At 42.9% G+C, this 15,663-nt stretch overlaps 1 protein-coding gene across 1 annotated transcript; it reads left to right on the top strand.

Annotated features, from left to right (window-relative positions):
- The first annotated feature begins 3,672 nt into the window (after positions 1-3,672).
- On the top strand, positions 3,673-7,352 carry LOC146621886 (phospholipase A and acyltransferase 3-like). Its single transcript, XM_085367619.1, has 6 exons — positions 3,673-3,691; positions 4,594-4,664; positions 5,059-5,075; positions 5,190-5,298; positions 5,471-5,724; positions 6,291-7,352. Exons 2-6 carry the CDS (start codon positions 4,643-4,645, stop codon positions 6,372-6,374), a joined length of 486 nt encoding a protein of 161 aa, XP_085223745.1. The 5' UTR covers positions 3,673-3,691; positions 4,594-4,642; the 3' UTR covers positions 6,375-7,352.
- The last annotated feature ends 8,311 nt before the right edge of the window (positions 7,353-15,663 follow it).

Below are 15,663 nucleotides of genomic sequence, written 5' to 3'. Positions count from 1 at the left end.
TGGAGAAGCAGCTGATTGTGACTTTATTATATATTTTCACAAAGTATTTCATCCATCTATCCATCGCCACGTCGCAGCAGCAGCCTAAGCAGAGAAGCCCAGACCTCCCTAGCAAATCAAATGAACAGCAAGAAGTACATACACAGAACAGCAACACATAAAAGCAAAGCCCTGGGGTGCACAGCCTTAAGCACAGAGAAGAGAGCCACACAGAGAGGGACAGAAAGAAGGAGGGGTGTCCTCTGGTCCCTGAATTTATAGGGACCAGTAACCCTGCCCCGTGCTGCTGGGTAACTTTCCTCTTGTCCTCCAGCCAAAGACAGCAGGTGCACGTCTGTGTCTGCGTGCGCCTGTTCGTCTGTGTCTATATGTCAGCTTGGGTCTTAGACTCCGCCTCCCTGGGAACATCTCAGGCTCTCCGAGGTATGGAGGTCTATCTCCCCTCACCACACTCCCTGCTGGTGGCTGATGCCCTCAGACGTTGGTGTGTTGGTGGTTCTTGGTGTCTGGGCGCTCACGTATGTACCGACTCACTCCTGGTGGTCGATTGGCGGGGCCTGGATCCTGTGGCCCAGCTGGGCCCCTTCTGGGGGGTGGGGTGCCCTGCGGCCTCTAGGCCCGGTCCTTTCTGGCACAGCTGGCTGCCGGCAGAGCCCGCGGGCACGCCACTGTAACCCCCCTCTGGCCTCTGCTCCGTAGCTGCTGGGTGACCTCTCACTTGGGGCTCTCCTCAGCTCTCCCCAGGAGGGTGGCACGGTTGCCCCCCCTGGTGGTCCTCCTTTGGTCCTCATATTCTGTGGCCTGGATCTCCTCCATACCTGCTTCATGCCCTGGGGGACGGGGCTATAGCCCCCCACACTCCCTAGCAGATCATTACATGGAGAAACCTTTTGAATACAAGCGTGCTGATCCACACAGGTGTGCACAGACACAAGCTACACCTTTCTTGGCTGCTGCCTCAAAGCACATTGTGCGCTGTTGATCTTGCGTGCTGCACAATAAAATGTAATATTCAGTATCTACTGTTACCTACTGTGAGCTAGTTTATTGTGATGGTGCTGTTTTTATTATGTTGCTCTTTCTTATTTGTTTTTCTTTTTTTTCCTCCCCCCTTTCTCACCGTCTCTTCTCCCCTCCTCTATTTTTCTTTCTCTCTTTCTTTCATTCTTTCTCCCTGTCCTGTCCCCCAGTCATGTCTGTCCTGTCTTTAAAAAACGAAAATAAAATAAATACATAATTATAATAAAGGTCAATCAAATGGACCAATATGGCAGGGCCATGATGATCCACTTGGTAAAATAAATCCACTTGGCATCTTTCTTGGCCTTCAGACAACAATTCTGATGGCTATAGATCCAAACGGGACAAAAAACCCAAACAAAACAAAAAGACAGCAGGTGCAGGGTTAGATAAAGGTCCTGGCCCGGGGCCAGTCAGGACTGTGGCTACCCTTTGCTTTGCCTTATCACAATAGGTCACGACACGGTCAAACATCGCACATTACCAAATTATTAAGTCTTACAACAAGCATTCAGCCAGTGGTCTAATCTTATACTATACATGTGAATAATACTTGACCTAACTACATAGGTTACATGCTTGTCTGTGTATACATGGTTACTTAAGGTGATTTTATTGTCACGTGTTACCGGAGCTGGAGAGTAAGTTATTCAGGAAAACTCTTCCTGGCATTAACAACCCTGTTACTGTAAAACCTTAATAAACAGTAGTGAGGGCAAAACGTCCTGTGCTTAAGAGTTACAGCATATACAGTAAAGTATATGTGTTCAGTGCAGATAGATATATAGTTATATAGATACACTTGTCACCCAAAACTCCACCACAGGATTGTATGGATTTTGGTGTAAAATGAACATTTTATTGTACAGGTTTTTTTTTTTAATTATTTTGATTTATTTTTAGCATTGTTTGCTTATTCCTGCATTCCTCCTCTGGCAAGAAGCTGAATCTGTTTGGACCTGTTTAGTCTGTTTGTGCTGGGTTTCTGATTCTTGCTCCCCCCCTTGTATTTAAAGAACCTCCTAGTAGGACATTTTGGTGCACCAGCTTTAGTGTGTACAAACATATGAGGATTGCCAGAGTGTTTTCAAAATTGTGGTTCATAACACATACTCCCGTATATATATGAGATAGTAAACTGTTACACAGCGTCCAAAAGTAGCAAATATAATAATATCTTCATATTAGATCATCTACTGGAATCAGGTGGTAATTATAAACACTGGCAATTAGATCCTCAATTTCTCACCAGGAAAACATTCTGCAAATACTTAGAAGAACAGATCAAGTTGTGTTTTTGAGACATGACCAAGACGATTTATCATCTCTTTTATTGTGGTAGACGTTTAAAGTGTATGTGAGAGGCTGTCTTTTCAGTCGTCTGAGAAAAAAACGTAATAATGCGGAACATATACAGTTGGAGGTTCAAATACCAAAGTTGGACTCTGCCAAACAAGCATCAGTACAGCTACACAGTAAAATATCGGCTCTGAAGTACAAACTCAATAAATTGCTCTCAGATAAAATTTCCAGGGCCTGTTAAGCAAACCTTGAATTTGGTGATAAGCTGCATAAATTACTGGCCAGGCATCTAAGAAAGAGAGAAAGTGGTCGGGGTCAGACTCAGGGTTGTTGATTAACTCTCATAAGGATATTGAGTCACTTCTAGCACTGCACTTCATTCTTCCTTCTTTTCCCTTTCAGTGGGTTCTCGTCACTCATGGAAAACTGGAAGTGAAACTATTCTTACTGTGGTTTTTTCCCCCACTTGGGTGCTGTGAACTGCTGTATGATCACCTGCTTTTACAGCGACTCTGACACCTTCCAGAAATAAACCGTGCAGAGCAGATTGTGTATCCAGTTTCATTTTTCCTTTTCAAAACCAAAAGCAAATATAGATGCTGGCCCCGCCCACCTGGTGGGTGTCTGGGAGGGGTGCGATCCTAAATGCTGCAACTGTGCATTAGAATAAAGAGGCACACAAGCTTGTTTACAGCTCTGACTGCAGGATTTATGAACAACACAAACTTATCAACCACTTCCAATGATAAGCAGCATGGCAGATGTTGATACACTGTCACAAAGGGCATGAACAACCTCAGCAACATGACAACTGAAGCACCACAGAGTGAATCTCATGGTTCACAGTCACCATTATAACAATATCTGTTCTTCGGCCACAGTAAACCACTTGTGCAAACATTTGCATCACCAAACACAATAAACTATAGACTCACAGTGAGTAACTAGTAAATAACCATTGATATAAATCCCATCACTGAAACATGGGAAGATTTCTTTAAAGATGAAAATCTCCCACAAATGTCCAGCAGTAAAAAGTAAGGAATGTTGGATTAATGTGAGCTGAAATTCACATTAGAAATAAAAAAATAGTGATTGATAAAAGATGTTTTTGTATGTTTTAACAACGTTAACAACGATGCATAACAAAAATAAAGGTTCACTGTGTGGATGATGTGCTGCACGAGTTGCTCATCAGGAAAACATGAGAAACACATTAAGTGCACAGGTATGTCTTTCAGTTTTGTTCTGCTGCACACTTTTATTTTCACTTTTACACTGACTGTGAGGATGGGCTGGGCCACATGTATATATAGCGCTTCACTCTGAGGACTCACAGCACTTCTCTCTGCAGCACTGACTTCAGCAGGTGAGTGGAAAGAAACTCAGACGTCTCTCTGCACATCACACAAACACAGCTTTATATTTGGTTTTACTTCAGATCAGCAACTTTCAAGTTTCAAGTCAAAGTTATAAGATTTCGCTGCTTAAATATAAAACATTACCAGGAACATGATAACTCATAAAGTTATTATAAAACACAGTAAAAGTGTGTTTGTTTTCAGGAGTTTCACAGTGATGATAAATGCTTTAGAAAGATTTACATTAAGTCTTAATAAGCTTTTTGATAGTGGACATTAGTGGAGTTCAGGAACAGCCACCAATGTTTCATTCTCCTATAAAATCTGCCGTCAGCTCATCTCCATCTCTGCATGTCACTCCAGCTTCATCAGCTACTCTTCTTCTTATTTTGCTCTCAGTGGTTCTTGAGTGAGAAAACTTTGTTCTGTGGGAGGGAAAACTTTCTTTCCCTGCTTTTAAACTTTAGAATGATTAACTTCCTGTTTCATTCTTGAATGCATCAGTTTTGACTTCAGGATTTCAGCTGGTGAATAAATGAAGCCCACACTGAATTATTTGTCCTTAAATCACAGTGTGATGAAGCAGACGTTTCATTAGCCAGGGATGCTAATGAAGTGTGTGTAATGTAATGTACACGTCATTAATCCCTGTAGGGGAATTAGTCCTCTGCATTAGACCCATTCACTCAGTGAAGCAGTGGGCAGCCACCGAGGTAGCACCCGGGGAGCAGTGAGTAGGGACGGTGCCTTGCTCAGAGGTACCTCAGAGTAGCCTTTCAGTGGATTCAAACCCCCAACCTTCCCATCATGGTGCGACCACTCTACGTACTGAGCTATGAAATTGTGTTTTTGTGTGCGAATGTGTGTAAAAGTGTTCCAGTTAAACTCAAAATGTTCTTTGTTTCACCAGGTCCATCAAACAGTTCAGTCCATCGTTTGTTTCTAAGTTCGGAGACATCATGGGATCATCATTGTCGTCTTGTGAGTCTGTAACTGTTTCTTAGTTTTCCAAGGATGTTGTCATTTCTCGTTTGCCACAATTTACTTTCATCATTTCTGAAAAAGACAGAGGAAACTACTTATGGCCAAAATATGGTTCAATTAATCCAATAAAATAAAAAGCAAAGCTTTTCTCTCTTTATGTTATATTTCCACTGTAGTGTCACTACGCTATTAGAGCTTATGCCGAGTCAGACTGCACACACAACAGTTTGTTTACAAGTTGACTTCTTCTTTATTGGGATAACACAGAAGTAACACACACACATAACTGGGCGTGGTTCCCCCTACTGGCGATGGCTTGCATAGCACACAATAATTCTTGGTTCGTACATAACACTGTACTAAAATGGTTTTTGTTTTTTTGTTTTTGCAGATGCCGGAGGGGATCAGGTAAGTCAGACCAGTCAGACATGAAGGCTGTGACATGTTACTGAGACTAGTTTTAAAAACAATTTAATTATTTAATTGAGGAATTTAATTTGTTTTCTTTTTTTCCAATCCCAGGATGACAGGGAGCCAGAGCTCGGGGACTTGATTGAGATCTTCCGTGAGAACTATGCGCACTGGGCTGTATACGTCGGTGCGGGCTTTGTTGTTCACTTTGTAAATCACTGTAAGTTTCAGTCTAACAGCCCACATTCATTCAGTGTAGTTTTCAGACCACAAACAATATGTTTGTAGACTTGACTGTTACAATGATCCACTTACCAGAAAGGAATAGGTTTGCATTCAGTGTAGAAACTCTTTATGAGCCGTTTTTATTTTCCTCTGTTTCGCCCTGAAAGCTGGAGCTCCCAGCGGCGCTTCTGTCAAAGCTGCAAACGGCATTGTGCGGAAGGAGAAGATGTGGAATGCGGTGGGAAAAGACAAGTGGAAAATCAACAACAGCATGGACAGGCAATACAAGCCACGCCCAGCTAATGATATTGTGGAGGATGCTAAAGCGTTGGTGGGCAAAGAACTGCGATACGACGTTGTCTCATTTAACTGTGAGCACTTTGTCACAGGGCTGCGGTACGGTGTGGCCGAATCACCGCAGGTGGGTTAAACCGTGTTGCTGCTTTCAGGAAACAGTCTTTATGGAGCTGCTGTGAAAAAAATGACATAAAAAGGCACCGATGTTAGTCTGCTGCTCATGGAAGAAGCAGCTTTACATTATTATTTCATTATTAGGACAAGTAACAAAACCAATAACAATCGTTGCGGTGTGTGATATTCTGTCAACTAAAACCAGATCATACATGACACTGACGGCAATTAGTTATAATATTTAGACACACGAGGGTGAAGCACACAGAGAAATGGATTTACTGCAGTTAGAAGCTGATAACCAGCAGAGCTGTGAGGGGCTGCTGCTCAGATTTCAGCTGAGATTTTGAATTAAAACGTTTCTGACTGCTGACCAGAATTATTGATGCCATAATAATTTAAAGAAATAAAAATGCCCATAATCATAGTATGACCAACAGCTGACAATGCTCGTGTACGTGTTCATGTGTTTTTACTGATATCTCAGAGTTGTTGAAACTTTCAGTGGTGACTGACGACAATAATCTGCTCATAATGTTCCTGCAGAAAAACTAAAAGACGTTTTTCCTCCTGCAGGTGGAAGATGCAGCACTCAAACTCGCTCGTGGTGCAGGCGCCATCGCTCTGGCTGCATGTGCCGTTATGGCACATAGAAATTGACCTAGCTCATTTTGAATTCACCTGCTGATCCTGATTCCTGCTGTTCATTCATTTTAAACAAATCATTTTGAACAGTCTGGAGCTGCTGTTTTACACAAACACACACACATAGCTGTCAGCTGTTCCTGTTAGGACTGCGCTCTTCTCATCTCCGCTGTTGTTTCCGGGATCTGCTGGAGCCACTCGCCTAGCTTGGGAGTCACCGCACCTAGTGCTCCGATCACCACGGGGACCGCCGTCACCTCCACCCTCCACATCCTCTCGAGCTCTTCTCTGAGCCCTTGTTACTTCTCCAGCTTCTCGTGTTCCTTCTTCCTGATGTTGCTGTCATTCAGAACCGCTACATCGATCACTACGGCCGTCTGCTTCTGTTTGTCTACCAAAAGAAGAAGATGACGAATTAAATAGTTGAAGCGTGTAGAGCATAGGTGTCAAACTCTGGCCCGTGGGCCAAATTTGGCCCGCAGCCTAATTACATTTGGCCCACGAAGCCAAACCAAATTACTATCAGAGCTGGCCTGCTGGCATTATACAGCTAATATATATATTGTTTAGTATTAAGCTTTGCTTGTTCCATATTCAGTTTTTCAGCAAACTTGTTTGAGTCCTGTTAGGTATTTTAGTACCATGGGAGCATTTACTGGATATTGTTTTATAGTGACATTATACTCTGTCATTCAATAAGGCCCCTTTGTTTTAGTTATTTTTCTCTTTGACCCAAGAATTGATGTGTGAGAATCACAGGCTGGTACAAGGTTGAAATACCACAGAGATCACTCCCTCAGCTACATTAGTTCCTTAATCTTTTAGGAGACGCCTGTTGAGGCCAAATGGTTTGTTTCAGATTTCACTAATGAAAGAACTCTTTGTTTTGTGCCTTGAAAATATGTCGCTGAGATAATCACAATTGTATCTGAACTAATAAACTACACAAAGGATGCTTCTTCACCCAAGGGCAGGAAGACGCTGCCTTATCTTGGTCTGTACTGGTTTAAACTGAGAATCTGCTGTCTCATGAATTTTACCCTCTATATAAACTGTTATACTTGTGAATAAAGTTGAGTCACTTTGGGAAGACAATCTAAAGCAGTCTCTGTTTTCTTGTTCTCCCAAGCTGCTCCCGAGCTCGTACTAACACGCTGAATGGCATGCTTGAATATTACTTGAGAATTTATTTGACTGTGTTACAGACTAAGGTACATTCTCTGCTGATAGACGTCCACGCCTCGAAGGAAGTCGATCCACGGATTAGGCCCTGGAAACCGTTTCCTTCAAGTCCATAAGAAAAGATTCATTCTTATATCTGGAGTAAGATTTTTTTTTTCTGTAAATATTAATGTTAGCCCGCGACTTTGTTCCAGTTTTGAATTTTGGCCCACTCTGTATTTGAGTTTGACACCCCTGGTGTAGAATAAAATGCTGTATCGATGTATGATTAAAAGGTGACTTGTTAGTGTTTTGAGGTCAGTGAGACTAAGTGTCAAAAATCAAGGCTGTAAAAGATTTTTTGAACTTAAATCAAAGAGAAATGAGGCTGAGTGCAGCTGCACCACAATAACTGATGATCAGGTACATCATTCCCCAAATGCTTTATCTTAAATTTAAAAGAACTTGTCATCAAAATGTAATATTGACATGTGTCAGAATAGGATACACCTGTGTATAAAAGCTTTCAGTGATTTATGAATAAATACTGTCTGATAATAATTCACTGTTTTTTGTGTGACTATTGAAATACAGAGAAACCGACAAATGATTAACACAGATTTGTTTTCTTCAGATTTTCTATTTGCATAGAAGACAAAGAAGAGAGAAAACACACAGCCAGAGCTGAAGGTCTGTGAGCATCAATATTTCTGCACAGAACTGAGCCATGAGTCCATTTTCCAACAAAGAAATCCAGCGAGAGAGCGATGGCCAGCTAGCAGATGATCTCTGAGACTGAGGAAAAGACAACAAAGTCACACTGAGTGTGATATTCTGGATTAGGCTCTTTGAAAAGATCAGGACAGAAGGACGTGGATAGGTGCCTTTATTGAACAGCAGGACATCACACACTAACTTGTTGTTTTCTTAGCGTGCAGAAACTACCCTTTTTCGTTGTTATATATTGGTCAACCAAGAACTAGCCCTGTAACAGGCACTTCTGTATTTTACCACTGGGGGGCAACAATCCACTCTATTACATTCCTCCCCTTTTAGATTTGTAATTGAAATAAGCAACCCTTTAAAGAATGTATTTCACTGCCCCCACCAAAAGAAATATTCTGTGGCCCTTACGAACAAAGAACAAATGTAGCCATTACTTTTATTATTAAACTGTTCACTTCTAAAATAACTGGCAGTAAATAGCTAAAACATAACTCTACATTTTCAAAGATTCAGTCTCTTTGGGGGAACTCTGCGTCTCTCTGGGTATCTGCGTTCCACAGATGGGCTTTGGGTGGTTTCTGGGTTGGATACTGGTGGTTCATCGGTTGTCTGTTTAGGTGGTTCAGGAGGTAAGGGGTGTGATGTTAAAATCCCAGGTGGAGTTGGTGGTATCTCTGGAAAAACACCGTCCATAATCACTTCTGGCCGTCCCTCCGAAACCGGTGAAAATATAACTGGGGGTTTTTCCACAGTTTGTCTCCATGGTAACAGGTGGTCCACATGTATTGTGCATGTTCTCTGTCCCTCTTGTATCAGGTAAGTAACACTTCCCATTTTCTTCAGAACCGTTCCCTGAGTCCATTTTGTTTCCCCCCCCCTGAAGTTTCGGATACGCACAGCGTCTCCCTCCGAAAAAACACGAACAGGTTGGGTTTTGTAATCATGGTGTCGCTTCTGCTCAGACTGTTTCTGTTCAATGTGTCTGCTTAGTTCAGGTTTCAGCAGGCTGAAGCGAGTCCGGATCTGACGTTTCAGGAACAACTCTGCTGGTGTACGACCCGTTACAGTGTGCGGTGTACTGCGATACATGATAAGGAAGTTTGCCAAACGATGACTGAGTGGCAATGTGGCCTTACCATCTGCTTCCAGCACATTTTTCATCAGGGATCGTTTCAGGATTTGTACTGACCTCTCTGCTGCCCCGTTTGATGCAGGATGATAGGCAGGAACAGCTGTGTGTCTGATTCCATTTAACTCCAAAAACTGATTGAATTCCTTTGACACAAGTTGAGGTCCATTGTCTGAAACAAGCTCTTCTGGAAGTCCATATGAAGCAAATAACCCTCTCAAAACCTCAATGGTGTTGTGTGAGGTAATGGATGGCATAGGGAACACTTCCAACCATTTTGAATGACTGTCAATGACAACTAAAAAGTACTGCTTGCCTTTTTCAGCAAAATCAATGTGAATCCGTTGCCAAACTCTCTCAGGCCACTTCCACGGATGGAGTGGTGCAACGGGTGGTGACTTCTGTACAGCCTGACAGACTGAGCAGCTTTGAACCAGTTCTTGTATATCACCATCACAGCCTGGCCACCACAGGTAACTGCGAGCGAGTGCTTTCATACGACAGATACCTGGATGTTCATGATGCAGGTCTTCCAGCACTTTCTGTTGGTAAACCGGTGGAATGATGACCCGTTGTTCCCAAAGAACACATCCTTGTTCTGCTGACAGCTCGTGTCTGCGTGTAAAGTAAGGCTTAAGTGATTCGTCTTGCATATAACTCGGCCACCCATTCATGGTGTAGCTCCAGACCTTGCTGAGGATTGGATCCTTCATGGTTGCTCTCTCAATGTCTTTAGCTACTATTGGTAGCTCTTCCACATGTGAGAAATAGAAGATACTTCCCTCCTCTGCAATGTTGTCTGGCGTATTCCGAGGTAGACGTGACAATGCATCTGCATTAGCATGTTCAGCTGATCTTCTATATTCAATGTCATAGTTGTATGCCATTAGAATAAGAGCCCAGCGTTGCATTCTTAGTGTAGCGAGTGTTGGGACAGCTGACTTTGGCCCTAGTATAGCCAGCAGTGGCTTATGATCTGTTATGAGGGTGAATTTCCTTCCATACAGATATTTATGGAATTTCTTTACTCCAAAAATTATGGCAAGGGCCTCTTTTTCTATCTGGGCATACTTTCGCTCAGCTTCAGTTAATGTTCTTGATGCGAAAGCCACAGGCCTTTCCTCTCCATTTTCCATGACATGAGAGATGACTGTGCCCAATCCATAAGGTGATGCATCGCAGGCTAACTTCAATGGCAGATTTGTGCTGTAGTGCACCAACACTTTGTTCTGCAGCAGTAGGCTTTTTGCATCCCTGAATGCTTTTGCACATTCCATGGTCCAAATCCATTTAGCATCTTTCCTCAAAGGCTGAAGAATGGTTGATGGATTTTCCAAAAATCGACTGTAGTAATTTAGAAGACCAAGAAAGGACTTCAGTTCAGTGACGTTTGTTGGTTCTGGTGCATTTGCTATGGCTGCTACCTTTTCCTCTAAAGGATGCAGACCATCCCTGTCAATACGATGTCCCAGGTACTCCACACTGCTCTGAAGAAAGTGGCACTTGGAAAGCTTCACTCTGACACCATGCTTCTCCAGACGTGCGAGTACTTCCTCCAACCTCTTCAAATGATCCCTTTCAGATGAAGCAGTGATGAGGATGTCATCCAAAAAACAGGTCACATGCTCCATCCCCTGAAGGATTTGATCCATCACAGACTGGAAAAGAGCCGGAGCACTGGAAACACCATAGCTGAGGCGATTGTACTTATAGAGACCTTTGTGTGTGTTGATGACCAGATACTTCTCTGATTCTTCATCCAACTGTAGCTGCTGATAGGCATGAGAAAGGTCAAGTTTACTGAAGGATGTTCCTCCAGCTAAAGTGGCAAACAAATCTTCCGTATTAGCAAGTGGATATCTTTCCTCTTCAACACACTGGTTGACACTGACTTTGTAGTCACCACATATCCTAATTGTTTTGTCTGCTTTTGGCACAGTAACAATAGGGGATGCCCACTCACTTTTCTCAACCTTTGAAATAACCTTCACCTTTTCCAATCTGTCCAGCTCCTTTTCCACAGCTTCTTTTAGTGCATAAGGAACTGGGCGAGCTTTACAGAAAATTGGTGCAGTGTTTGGTTTAGTGTGGATTCTAGCTTTAAATCCCTTTATGCAGACTTGGTCATCCGAAAACACTGCCTGATGGCGCTGAATCACTTCTAGTACTCCTGGCTTTGCTTCTTTCTGCACCAGTACCTTGTGTACTGTGAAAATCTGTTTCCAGTTCAGCTGTAGTTTCTTTAACCAGTTTCGTCCAATCAGAGCTGGTCTGTCTCCCTGAACAACGATCAGTGGTAGGGTGATGTTACTGTACTGGTAACATAATATATCCACGCACAGCAATGTGTTGGCCTGAGTAGGACTTGAGCTTTAGCCCACTGGCTGGTTTTATAGGGAAATGAGTGAGATGCATCTGATAATACTTGTCTGATACCACCGACACTGCTGATCCTGTATCCAGCAGCATGGTGGTGTTCTTGCTCCCAAGCGCAACATCCACTGTGTATCCCTTCTCACTGGAGGTGATGGAGTACATTGAATATACTCCAAAAAGTTCAGCTTCATCATTCCTACTTGAACATTCATCCTCAGTTTCCAAATACTGAGTTTGCTGACTGAATTTTTTATTCCTGCAAGCACGTGCAATGTGTCCTATTTTTGCACAAACATGACACTTTTCACTCTTAAATTTGCACTCGCGTGCTGAATGCTTTCCACCACAACAATAACATGGTTGCTTCATTCCTGTGTCTTTTTTAGGTCCCTTCCAGTTCTTTGGCTTGTTATTACCCTCTTGCCTGTTCTGTCCTTTCCATCCTTTGTTGAAAAAATTTGGAGCATTTGTCAAGGCATTTACGTGGTGAGGGTCCTGGCGTCCTGAGAACTCCATCGTATTTTTCGAAGCGAGTTCCATGGATACGGCAATCTCACATGCACGTGGAAATGTAAGATCTTTTTCCGATAGTAGCTTGCGCTGCACAGCATCAGAACGCAGCCCACTAACAAAATGATCCCTCAGGGCCTCATCCAAATATTGTCCAAAATCACATGTGGCTGACAACTGCCTCAGGGCGACAACATAGTCAGAAACTGCCTCCCCTTCTTTCTGGTTACGTTTCTGAAAACGAAAACGCTCAGCTATTACCACTGGAGTCGGCTTATAATGCGCACTTAACGCTCCAGTCAGCACTGCATATCCCATGGTACTCGGTACCCTCGGAGACACAAGATTCTTTAGCAGCCTGTATGTATCTGCTCCGATCACAGAGAGAAACGTGCACACTTTCTTCTCATCGGAAACATCATTTGCCAACATCCATTGCTCCAACCGCTCCAAATATGACTCAAAATCTTCCTTCGATTCATTATACTCTTCAACACGACCCACATGCATCGCCATGATAGCTCACCAAAAGCTGTTCCGCTGCAGCCGTGAAGAAAACGTCTTGGTTTGTCTTTTTTCTTTACATGTGAACACAGCCCTTCTACTGCCTCTGTCACGCTGTGGAAATCTTTAGAATCCTCGTCACCAGTTGTGATATTCTGGATTAGGCTCTTTGAAAAGATCAGGACAGAAGGACGTGGATAGGTGCCTTTAATGAACAGCAGGACATCACACACTAACTTGTTGTTTTCTTAGCATGCAGAAACTACCCTTTTTCGTTGTTATATATTGGTCAACCAAGAACTAGCCCTGTAACAGGCACTTCTGTATTTTACCACTGGGGGGCAACAATCCACTCTATTACACTGAGGGAAGAACATGAGAAACAGAGGCAACAATCAGGCAGCGAGTTGGAGCCAGAGTTTTATTGCTGCATTACTGATTGAAAATGTGGGAAACCACCATCTCCAAAATAAAAATAAACCAGGAGGAAACCAAAACTCACAAAAGTAGACAAACACACACAGACAGGAGGCAAAATATAGAGGTGTTGTTCAGCACTGGAGGGACCACGGCAGATGACATCACACGCTCTGCACTGCATTTTGTTCTTTTGGAGATGAAATAAATATTTTATAACACAGTGGGTTCATTCTGAGGCAGGAAAAAGCTTTTATTTGTGTACAAACCTTCAGTGACCCGTGAATGAAACTGTGAGAATAATAAAGTTTGTTTTATGGATGATTTTAGTTTCAAGTTTACGGACAGTAAGAGAGCTCAAACCCAGACCACCAGCTGCCGAACGGCTGAGAGCGACCGGTCTGGGTTCGAGTCCAACCCATGGCCGCACGTCTTCCCCGTCTCTCCCCCTGCTCTTGTGTCCTTTCTTCACTTCATCTATCAAATAAAGCTTAAAAAAAGGTCAAACAAACTACTATTTAAAAAAACACTACAGAACCGGAGCAACTCGAGGTCACAACCTGATAACTAGGCATGAAGGATGCATCACTTTTCCAGAGTCCAGTGTTTATGCTCCCGATCAAACTGAAACCTTTAATGCAGATTAATTTCACTAATCAGTGCTTTTCTTAGAGTTACACAGATGTTTAGTCCCCTGAGTTTCTTTCTACAGGGAGTGCAGAATTATTAGGCAAATGAGTATTTTGTCCACATCATCCTCTTCATGCATGTTGTCGTACTCCAAGCTGTATAGGCTCGAAAGCCTACTACCAATTAAGCATATTAGGTGATGTGCATCTCTGTAATGAGAAGGGGTGTGGTCTAATGACATCAACACCCTATATCAGGTGTGCATAATTATTAGGCAACGTCCTTTCCTTTGGCAAAATGGGTCAAAAGAAGGACTTGACAGGCTCAGAAAAGTCAAAAATAGTGAGATATCTTGCAGAGGGATGCAGCAGTCTCAAAATTGCAAAGCTTCTGAAGCGTGATCATCGAACAACCAAGCGTTTCATTCAAAATAGTCAACAGGGTCGCAAGAAGCGTGTGGAAAAACCAAGGCGCAAAATAACTGCCCATGAACTGAGAAAAGTCAAGCGTGCAGCTGCCAAGATGCCACTTGCCACCAGTTTGGCCATATTTCAGAGCTGCAACATCACTGGAGTGCCCAAAAGCACAAGGTGTGCAATACTCAGAGACATGGCCAAGGTAAGAAAGGCTGAAAGACGACCACCACTGAACAAGACACACAAGCTGAAACGTCAAGACTGGGCCAAGAAACATCTCAAGACTGGTTTTTCTAAGGTTTTATGGACTGATGAAATGAGAGTGAGTCTTGATGGGCCAGATGGATGGGCCCGTGGCTGGATTGGTAAAGGGCAGAGAGCTCCAGTCCCACTCAGACGCCAGCAAGGTGGAGGTGGAGTACTGGTTTGGGCTGGTATCATCAAAGATGAGCTTGTGGGGCCTTTTCGGGTTGAGGATGGAGTCAAGCTCAACTCCCAGTCCTACTGCCAGTTTCTGGAAGACACCTTCTTCAAGCAGTGGTACAGGAAGAAGTCTGCATCCTTCAAGAAAAACATGATTTCCATGCAGGACAATGCTCCATCACACGCGTCCAAGTACTCCACAGCGTGGCTGGCAAGAAAGGGTATAAAAGAAGAAAAACTAATAACATGGCCTCCTTGTTCACCTGATCTGAACCCCATTGAGAACCTGTGGTCCATCATCAAATGTGAGATTTACAAGGAGGGAGAACAGTACACCTCTCTGAACAGTGTCTGGGAGGCTGTGGTTGCTGCTGCACGCAATGTTGATGGTGAACAGATCAAAACACTGACAGAATCCATGGATGGCAGGCTTTTGAGTGTCCTTGCAAAGAAAGGTGGCTATATTGGTCGCTGATTTGTTTTTGTTTTGTTTTTGAATGTCAGAAATGTATATTTGTGAATGTGGAGATGTTATATTGGTTTCACTGGTAAAAATAAATCATTGAAATGGGTATATATTTGTTTTTTGTTAAGTTGCCTAATAATTATGCACAGTAATAGTCACCTGCACACACAGATATCCCCCTAAAATAGCTAAAACTAAAAACAAACTAAAAACTACTTCCAAAAACATTCAGCTTTGATATTAATGAGTTTTTTGGGTTCATTGAGAACATGGTTGTTGTTCAATAATAAAATTATTCCTCAAAAATACAACTTGCCTAATAATTCTGCACTCCCTGTACTGTTTAATGGCAGTGCCGCTAGGCTTTCAGCTGAAACTTGTATTGACACAAATGACTGCTTGGAACAATGTTCAGTTGCCAGAATGTGAGCTCAGCCTGAGACACATCAGTTGTGGAGGGACTTCCTGCTGTTTCACTCTCGGCTGTTTCTGACATTAAAGGTCACGAATCAGAATCCTCAGTTAATCCCTGAGGACATTATGTAA

This window comes from Diplotaxodon limnothrissa, linkage group LG12 (genome assembly GCF_057381915.1).
Source record: "Diplotaxodon limnothrissa isolate DT_005_m linkage group LG12, D_limnothrissa_male_GT1.1, whole genome shotgun sequence".
NCBI classification, from domain to species: Eukaryota; Metazoa; Chordata; class Actinopteri; order Cichliformes; family Cichlidae; genus Diplotaxodon; species Diplotaxodon limnothrissa.
The sequence above is the reverse complement of the archived record's forward strand: the minus strand, read 5'-3'. Positions and strand labels throughout refer to the sequence as shown.

Excerpts from the sequence above, each read along its gene's own strand:
- LOC146621886 (XM_085367619.1), top strand. The coding sequence starts at position 4,643 with ATGGGATCATCATTGTCGTCTT. Across the intron at positions 5,299-5,470 it reads TGTTCACTTTGTAAATCACT|CTGGAGCTCCCAGCGGCGCT; the intron begins GTAAGTTTCAGT and ends TCGCCCTGAAAG. Across the intron at positions 5,725-6,290 it reads GTGTGGCCGAATCACCGCAG|GTGGAAGATGCAGCACTCAA; the intron begins GTGGGTTAAACC and ends TTCCTCCTGCAG.